Raw genomic sequence first — 9751 nt, 5'->3', positions numbered from 1 at the left:
AAAACAATATATGTAAAGAAACGATCATATTTTTTTTTTTTAAGAATTCACTTCTTCTTTAACTAACACTCTTTAGGTTCTTCGCAATATTTCTAAAATGTTTCATGAACGGCTTTGGATTAAACCCATGTAAACAGTGTCTATAGATTATATACAAAAGAGATATTATCAAATATTCTATGTAAAATTCATAGATATGTGTTATGCAACGAAATAATTTCTACTATTATGTATAGCAAGTAAACATAAAAGCAATTAAGTCCCAATTTTTAATTTCAAATCGATATTTAGTATTTTTTTCAGTAATTATTGTGGTTTGCTATACAATCAAGAGATTGTGTGCAAGAATTAGAATTTTAGTAATTATGGTTCGTATAAAAAGAACTAAAAATGAATGAAAAAAAAATTATATACAGTAGAACCCCGGGATAGTAACAAAATACAGTACAGTATATAATACACACATATATATAATCAAATAACATTATAAATAACACCGTAAGGCAGAGCAAATACCATAACCAGGGGCCTGAAAACATCGTATTCCACATCCTGTATCCTAGGGCTATTGTATCCCGGAGTTCTGTTGTAATCAAGAAATTAGCCAAGGAAATTCTTTGCTTCAAAATTCTAAGGATTTGAAAATGGATCATCGAAAAATCAAGAAAATATATCAAATGGGAATACAACCAAGAAAAAATGTTTCAGACTGAACTCAGGAATTTAACCAAGCGAGATCTATCATATATCTGTATAGAATTAATAAGAAATGCAAATGCGTCATGTGCGTTCATATTTGAGGTTGCTGGAGCTCCTTTGTGAAAGAAAGTGTGAAGCATTAAGAAAGTTTGCTGATGTAAAAAAAAAAAATCGAATAAAGAAACTCATTTTAACAAAAAATATAAGGAAAGAAGATTGTAATGGGCAAAAAATATACATTAAAACTGATTCCAGTAAAGTGCTATTTAGAGACGAATCAAGGATCACCCTTGATGGGCCTGATGGATAGGCTCGAGGATAAGTTTGCAAGCAACATGATTCAAGGCAATTTTTAAACACCAATAATGCGATGGTGGACTCATGAGCTGAGTTCATTTAAAGTGACAGACAGCGTTAAAATGAATTCCAAAAGTTACTGCGAATTTCTAGAAGAATATGTCTTTGAATGGCTTAGAAAAGCATACATCTATGATGTTTATGCAAGACAACGCACGAAAACATGCATCAAAGTTTATTAAGTGCTGGTTGAAAGAAAATCGGTTAGTTGAAGATTCTCATATGGACTGGCCTTCAAATAACTATGACTTGAATCCTATTGAGAACACGTGGAACATCCTCAAAGGAGATATTTATTCTAATGAAAAGTAATTCAACAGCAAGCGTGATCTCTGGCAGGCAGTTAAATTTGCTGCAAGCAACTAACCAGATGCTAAAATTGCAATTCTAACATCATACTTTTACAAGTTTAAGAGTCATCGAAAGGAAAGGAGCATTTGTGCAATAAATTTTAGGGGGTTCTTATTATTCTTTTTGTTAAAATATATTTTATTTTTAAAATAAAATGTTTTGTTTCATATATTTTCTGTAAGAAATTGCCGATTTTATTTCAAAATATTTTCGTATTTTTTAACAGTAGTCTTACAAGGTATGACAATGTAAAAGTATGAAAATAAATAGTTGCAAATAAACTACTGTCAGTCAAATTAGTCTGTTTTGTGAACTTGGTGAATTCTTTTTTCAATCAAAAACAATATTTATCACTATATATCTTAATTAATGATACTGAGTTAAATCTAAACAACACCATAATAGAAATTTTAACTTGAACTCTTTATACTAATTCATAACTTGCATGTAATCTCTAGATACAATTGAAATAATATAATTCCAAGGAAGTCTGTTTCTTTTTTGACATCAAAATGATTGCCTAAACACAATAAAGCACTAAAAGTAAAGCATTTTGAACCAATCCTTTTATCTGTGTCGGTGGGGAATTAGAATATGCCGACTGCCTCCCTGCAGAGGGTAAAAGTCCCTCAATGGGGGTCCTGGATATGACCTTAAACTATATCCAGTGGTGAGTCCCCAGCTCGTGGGCTTTGGGGAGTGTGGAGCCACCCTTTAATTACCATTGCTCCCAGGTCCACTCTGACCCGGAGTGGTAGTACCTGTTAGGGTCCCAACTATGGGTTGAATAGAAACTGACGTGAAAACAACAAATATATTCTATTTAAAAAAATTTTCTTCAAAATCTTTGGATTCGGCATTAAATAACCCGAAAAGGGTTGATATGCCGTAAAACAAAAACAACCAACCAACCTTTTATCAGTCTGATTCAAAGAAAAAAAAAGAGCCATGTTCGGTTATACAAATGATCCGGTTTTATTTATTTGAAGGATATTTATCTGACAACTTTGCGGAAAGAAAGAGACTATTTATTTTTAAAAGGGACTTTACTATAAATAAATAAATTAATTAATTAAAACACCGTTTTAGTTATAAATTAATTAACTGCCAAGTATGTTTGCGGTAATAAAGATATGGTAGTTAATCAAGTGTAGAAATTCTTCATACTTAGCACCATTTGTAATAGTAGCGGAACCTGAAATCAATTACTTATCTAAAGATTTTGTTGGTAATTTTTTTTTCCAATACTTTCTTTAATATCCATTAGGCACTAAATATCACGATTACTGAAAACTACATTTTTTTTTTAATTTCCCCATCTTAAAAATATTTTTGTTTCCAGTGTTAATCCATTGCAAAAAAAGTTAACTCTGACTTACATGTCATAAAGACAAAAAAAAATAGAAACGCATAAGACATATTTACGTTTTATTCATACTTTTGTTGTTGTTGTTGTTGTTGTTGTTCCAGGGCAAAGAGTAATACTAAAATATGCACAAGCGTACTTGCTTTTATGACCTGTAAATCAGGGTTCGTTTCATAATGAATTAACACATTTTTTTAATACAGGGAATGATAGTGAAACTGATTTTACCGATACTACAAAACCTTTTAAAATAAATTTAGAAGATCGCATATCAGTATATTTCTTTGTAATTGTCCATGATTACTGTTACGTAATCACCATAAAAACAATGCTTTATTTTTTTTTTAATAGTTCAATATTTTGCATGAATAATATTCCAATTTTTTGCATGAGTTACAATCTAAATTTTGGCATGAGTAATGGTCCAATTTTTGGCATGGTTAGTAGACTAATTTTTTGAATGGGTAATGGTCCAATTTTGGCATGGCTAATAATCCAATGTTTGGCATGGGCAAATAGTCCAATTTATGACACGGGCAATGGTCAATTTGAGAGGAAATGGGTAATGGTCTAATTTTTTGCATGTGTGATAGTCCAATTTGGGACATGGAACGTAGTCCCATTTCTGGCACACAATAATATATAACACATACGTTTAGATCATCTATACAAAACACATACGTTTATTAAACACTAAAAAGACACGAGCCATACGTACAAGAAAAGAGGAACATTATAATCACTAAATAATACACAATCCTACATGTAATACAAGATACGCATATATACAGAATCCAGCTAAGCAACAGGTAGGTCAATGGTCCTATTTTTGGTATGGCTAATATTCTAATTTTTGGTGGCACCAGGAGTTTAAGAATTTCTATGTATTGGAATACCCATGTAAAAAAAATTGAACTATTAACCGTGATGATAATTGTACCATAACCGATGTTAAGAATTGGATTTAATTCATGTCCAAATTGGACCATAACACATGTTAAAACCTGACTATTACTCATGCCAAAACCTGGACTATTTAAAAACATGAATCGTTTTATTAATGGCAGAATTATTTTTAAAGGTACTTATGGTAATTTGCTGAAAGGTCCATTCGTCCGATTTCACATTACGTGAAAACTGCTCATCAAAAATCCTACCGTTTTTACTATCATACTTCAGTGAAATCTATTTGCAGTTAAGTGTTAATATGCGAACACAGTTCAATGATTTGCGGGTTTAATCCAATTATGTTCATGAATTCAAGTTATACTAACATTCTTCAGTTTTCTATCAAAAACATCAATATTTTTTCTAAATCTACAAACTAACGATGAGATTCCATTTTTGTTTACAGCAAGAGTTGATCAGCCCTCAATCGAAACATCAACTGATTACAATTGGAAACTTAGTTGTCGGCATTACTGACCGTAAACTGACAACTGGTTATTTTGGTGACATCTGGAAGGCTCGTAGTTTAAGCAGTTGGGATAACACCACAGAAGTGGCACTGCTCATCGTTAGAGGTAATCTTTATTATTATTATTATTATTATTATTATTATTATTATTATTATTATTATTATTATCTTATAATAATTTGCTCAAAAGAAAGTCACGTGACAAACTGATTATAAAAAAATCCTTTCAATGTTCTGTGTAATTGTTATGGGTTATTTCCGTTGTAATAGTTATAAATTATCTCCCATTATAAGAACTCTTCATTGACGTCACTTCAGAAACAGAAACGATAGTTTGACATCTTTCTAATTATGGACACACAACGTAGAATTCGTGTGACTTGTTAGCTCAATCTAATGAATTCTAAATTATTTTGTTTACGCTATATATTACATTTAGTAAATTTTTTCTCACATGCATACTGGTTGAAGTTGTTCCCTATTAATTTTATGTTAAACCTGATATTCGTATTACAGTAATTCTAAAACTTAGCCCAAGCATTACTTCGTTTCAAGCTTATTTCATTTATTTGTTGTTGTTTCTTTTTAAATTATATTTGTCGTTATTATTAATATCACTTAATTGTTTTTCATTTTTTTTTTTTTTTTTTAGATGGATTATCAGATGATGAAAGGGGAGATTTGAAAGAAGCCAAAGCCATGGCTGAAGCACTTGGACAACATCCTAATATCCTCAGTTTCATTACAGACGCCGTCACAGAAGGTAAGATAAATTAAATTGGCATTCCTCAACATTTTTTTTTCTGGCATCACCACCCACACTGACACCGAGAATTTTTCCCACTGTCCACCAGTGTATATATATATATATAAGTTATAAAAATATATATGGCAATTAAGCTACACAGAATATTCCGCGTTTCATCCATGCTAGAATTCGTCAGGTTTATGCATAGCATGGATGAAACGCGGAATATTCTGTGTAGCTTAATTGCTATGTATATTTTTATAACTTACTACCTAGCTACTAGTTACTACAATATGGTTGTGTTCAAGTCTAAAGTAAATAAGTTCTTGATGAGCCGTTCCATATAAGTTATTAAATTTACCAAATTTTCATTATTAATGATTACTATATTGACCAATTTCTACTGTACACTCTTTAACCCTTATCCTTGAGTGGCCTCTGGGCCTTGATAATGTGGTGATGCCTTTGTAAAAAAAAAAAAAAAAAAAGCTCTACCTACGTATTGAGCACTGTTCAAGTAAATGCTTAAAGTTTACGCATAAATTTATACTTTCGTATATTAGTTTTATATGATTAAATAAAGTAGTCATATATATATATATATATATATATATATATATATATACACTGTGTCAACCGCTTTATTGCAGATTACTAAAATATCAATATTTCACTAAATATACATCACAAAAAAATTTAAATTGTATTATCAAAGGACTGCTTTTAGGTTAGTTATTTTCCAGAATTTTATTCACATTCATGCGATATTCACGAAGGCATGGTATTTTATTCTTTATCAAGGAATTTCCACTGTTCATCGCTTTATTGCAGGTCTCTTAAAATGTGGTTTTAGGGAAAAATACAAAGTCTAATTATGAAAACTTATTATTTAGTGAAATATTGATATTTTACTAATCTGCAATAAAGCGATTGACACAGTTTACACTCACACACACCACACACAGACACACACACACACATATATATATATATATATATATATATATATATATATATATATATATATATATATATATACACACATGTCGAAAAATAAAAAAGAACAAACCATGTTATGTGTTCATCAATGTTTCGTATTTATTTCAAGACTTCTTCTGGATGAATACTATATATATATATATATATATATATATATATATATATATATATATATATATATATATATATAGAGAGAGAGAGAGAGAGAGAGAGAGAGAGAGAGAGAGAGACATATATATACATATATAGACACATATATATATATATATGCACATAGATACATATATATGTATCTATGTACATATATATATATACATACGTGTGTGTGTGTGTGTGTGTGTGTGTGTGTGTGTGTGTGTGTGTGTGTGTGTGTGTGTGTGTGTTACTGTACCGCTTCATCAGAAAGAAGCACACATTATTATGTTTATTTAAAAAGAGTTACAGTTTTATTATCATTATTCGCATACAATTGTTTCGGTTCATTGCTGATCTTTAAATATACAATAGTTCGCAATCATCTGGGCAACTTCTCGAGGCAAAAAGTGCATAAAAACAATATATGACGTTGCCCAAAGCTATTATTATTAGGTTTAAATAATTTTTTAAGCTTTTTTTTATAAGAAAATCCAAATAGGTCAGGCTGAAGATCTCGTTTCAGTTTTAACTTCAGGTCATGGTGTCGGGTTTATTTTGGGGGTATTTATTATTTACTATTAATTCAATATTCTACATTTTTTTTTTTTACAAGGTGGTCACCATTTATCAAGGCCCGGAAGCCACTCAGGGATAAGAGTTATTGTAAGTACAGTACGTTAGTGTGGAGATTTAATAAAGTGTCTACTACAGGGGGCGGTACATCAGGTATTTGTTTATGTTGGACTTTAAGACATTCAGGTTGTAGTCAGGTGGGAAGCAGGCAGACGGAACAGAGTTCCACAGGCGTGCAGTTCTAAGAAAGAAGCTTTGTTCATGGAATCTACGTTTTGATTTAGGCATAGATAAAGAGTGGGGAAAGTTTTTGACAGTGGATTCAGCTAGACGGGTGTTTTTCGTAAAAGATTGGCAAGGGGGGACCAGAGATCGGAGTTCAGACGAGCACCTGCCATGGAAATAACGATAAAACAAAGATAAGCTGTCAACGTCTCTTCTGTGGGAGAGAGGTTGCAGAGAAGAGAAAAGGGCATCCCCCACTAAGCCACAAAGTCTATTTTGTACTCTGTTAAGGCAGGATAGGCTGTTTTTAGCAGCTCCTGCCCAGATATTACAGCAGTATTCCATCTTGAACGTACTTGGCTTTTATATAGATAGAGAATCGCGTCAGTAGTGAGATATCTTCTGGAGTGGTAGAAGGATCCCACCATCTTTCCAGCGACCTTGGAAACAGACTTGATGTACGTGTTCCATTTCAGATCAGGAGTGAAGGTCAAGCCCAGAAGCTTGTCAAAACATGGGGCTTCTCCTAGACGAGAGCCATCCATTTCAATTGATGCCAGATGGGGATCAGAGCGTTGATGATGTAAGGATAGGAGTTTGGTTTTATAGATGCATTAAAGGTAACCAGCCACGTCTTCCCACACTGAATCACGTGCTCGAGATCAGAGGAGAGAGAATCAGAGAGAGCTTTGTCATTTACAGCCTTTGATGTGTTGCCGTAGATGGTCGTGTCATCAGCATAGATGTCAACGAATGATTTAAGTATGTGTTTAGGGAGGTCATTGATATAGATCAGGAAGAGAGTTGGGCCCAGGATTGACCCTTGAGGGACTCCAGCATTAATACTCTGGGCCTCTGATTTTTGTCCATCAACCACTACTCTTATGAGCCTATCAGAGAGAAATGATTTAATGATAGAGAGAATATTTCCAGTTATACCATAGCTGGAAATCTTGTGAAGTAGGCCTTTATGCCATACCTTGATTAAGGCCTTTAATATGTCAAGAGCAATTGCCCTTGAAAGGAAGCCTTTGTCAAGAGATTCACTAATCCTATGAGATATAACCATTAGCAAATCTGCAGTGCAAGAAAGTCTGCAATGTATTTATTACATTTAAAAAAATGTGATGGATGGATAGATAAACAAAATCTCTATTCATATTAGATGCCATAAGCAACTATTGAAGCATAGATGATTAGTGAAAAAAAGCCTCTATTGTAAGACTCTTTCTAGCCGAAATAAGCATTTTAAAAAATTGAATCGAAAGTGAAAAGATAAAAAAAAAGAAAATTGGCTAGTCAGAAGCAAATATCGATTTGTCAGATTCAAAACTATCGATGGCAAAATTCAAGAAATAGACCAGCTTTACTTCATTATATAGATAACAAAAATGTTAGAGGTTTTTGTGTGGGAGGTGCTATATACGACCACGTCAATATCCTATCCTCTTATGATCTTGTAAAGATAGTTTATTCATCTTTGATGTCATTCTTTTTCTTTACAGAACGTCATTATATAGCGTTGGATTATGCTGAAAGTGGAGACTTGCGCTCCTACTTGTTGAAAATGCGTAAAGGTTCTGACAAAGAACCGAATGTACTGGTTTTCTTCCAAGTGAAGCTGTTGTACATCGCTGCTGAAGTCGCCTGTGGATTGCTCTATTTGTCCAACCATCAGGTATAACAATAACAAATCTTTGCTTTCTTTTGCCACTTGGAAATTATCCTTTTTCAGTACTGACCATGATGATCGTCATTTGAATTGTTGAAAAATCTGCAACATGGATGGTGAATAATCTTGCTACATTTTAAATTAAATGATCTCTCTCTCTCTCTCTCTCTCTCTCTCTCTCTCTCTCTCTCTCACACACACACACACACACACACACACACTCTCTCTCTCCCCATATATATTAGTATGTATATCTTTCTATCTCTCATTATATATGTGTATCTCCTTCTTTATCTTCCTTTATATATATTTTTTCTCTTCTTCTTCTCTTTTCTTCTCTCTCTCTCTCTCTCTCTCTCTCTCTCTCTCTTTATATACATATTTGTATGTGCATGTCTCTCGTTTTTTCTCTTATATATAATCATGTTTAGTTCTAATTAGCTCCTTGCATCAAATGGCTTCATGCCTTGTTTCGAGCGATTTACCTAATATATATATATATATATATATATATATATATATATATATATATATATATATATATATATATAGAGAGAGAGAGAGAGAGAGAGAGAGAGAGAGTTGTTTAATTAGAACAATGTGATTTTAAGCAAAAAAGAATGAGAGCATAAATCCAGTTTTCCAGGCGGCCCTCTCGGTTGGGCATTAGAATACCGACTGCCCCCCCCCCTGAGAGGGTAAAAGTCCCTCAATGGGGGTCCTGGATATGACCTTAAACTATATTCAATGGTAAGGCCCAGGCTTGTTGGCTTTAGGGAGTGTGGAGCCACCCTTTAATTGCCATTGCTCCCAGGTCCACTCTGACCCGGAGTGGTAGCACCTGTTAGGGTTCCAACTATGGGTTAAATAGAAACCGACATGAAAACAACAAATATAGTGTATTAAAAAATTTTTCTTCAAAATCTTTGGGTTCGGCATTAAATAATCCGAAAAGGGTTGATATGCCGTAAAACAAAAACAACCAACCAACCAACCAGTTTTCCAGGCAAAAAATTAATTCAGTTACCATTTGCAGAAATGTAGTGGTTTTTGACATGGAAAAGATAATTCTGAAGAATTCAACAAGGAATCATTTTATAAAGCAGTTCTGGCATTTGATTGGTTCGTTCTTATCATACAGGGTTAAAAAATAGAATCACCCAAATATGCTAAAAATATTGAAACAATATATAATACGTGTAAAAATTA

The 9751-nt window shown here is 32.7% G+C and overlaps 1 protein-coding gene across 4 annotated transcripts in view; it reads left to right on the top strand.

Moving 5' to 3' along the window:
• LOC145258892 (uncharacterized) overlaps positions 1 to 9751 on the top strand; it is a 381700-nt gene that overhangs the window by 291078 nt on the left and 80871 nt on the right. For all 4 annotated transcript variants that reach the window (XR_013864110.1, XR_013864111.1, XM_080116649.1 and 1 more), the window contains 3 exons: positions 4128 to 4296; positions 4843 to 4953; positions 8376 to 8548. Coding sequence is in view for 2 of the 4 variants with exons in the window: in XM_080116649.1 (XP_079972775.1) it covers positions 4128 to 4296; positions 4843 to 4953; positions 8376 to 8548 (453 nt within the window). In the remaining 2 variants the exon portion in view is untranslated. The remainder of the gene's footprint in view (positions 1 to 4127; positions 4297 to 4842; positions 4954 to 8375; positions 8549 to 9751) is intronic.

Source organism: Euprymna scolopes, chromosome 3 (assembly GCF_053919585.1).
Source record: "Euprymna scolopes isolate OS-2025 chromosome 3, ASM5391958v1, whole genome shotgun sequence".
Taxonomy (NCBI): domain Eukaryota; kingdom Metazoa; phylum Mollusca; class Cephalopoda; order Sepiida; family Sepiolidae; genus Euprymna; species Euprymna scolopes.
The sequence above is the reverse complement of the archived record's forward strand: the minus strand, read 5'-3'. Positions and strand labels throughout refer to the sequence as shown.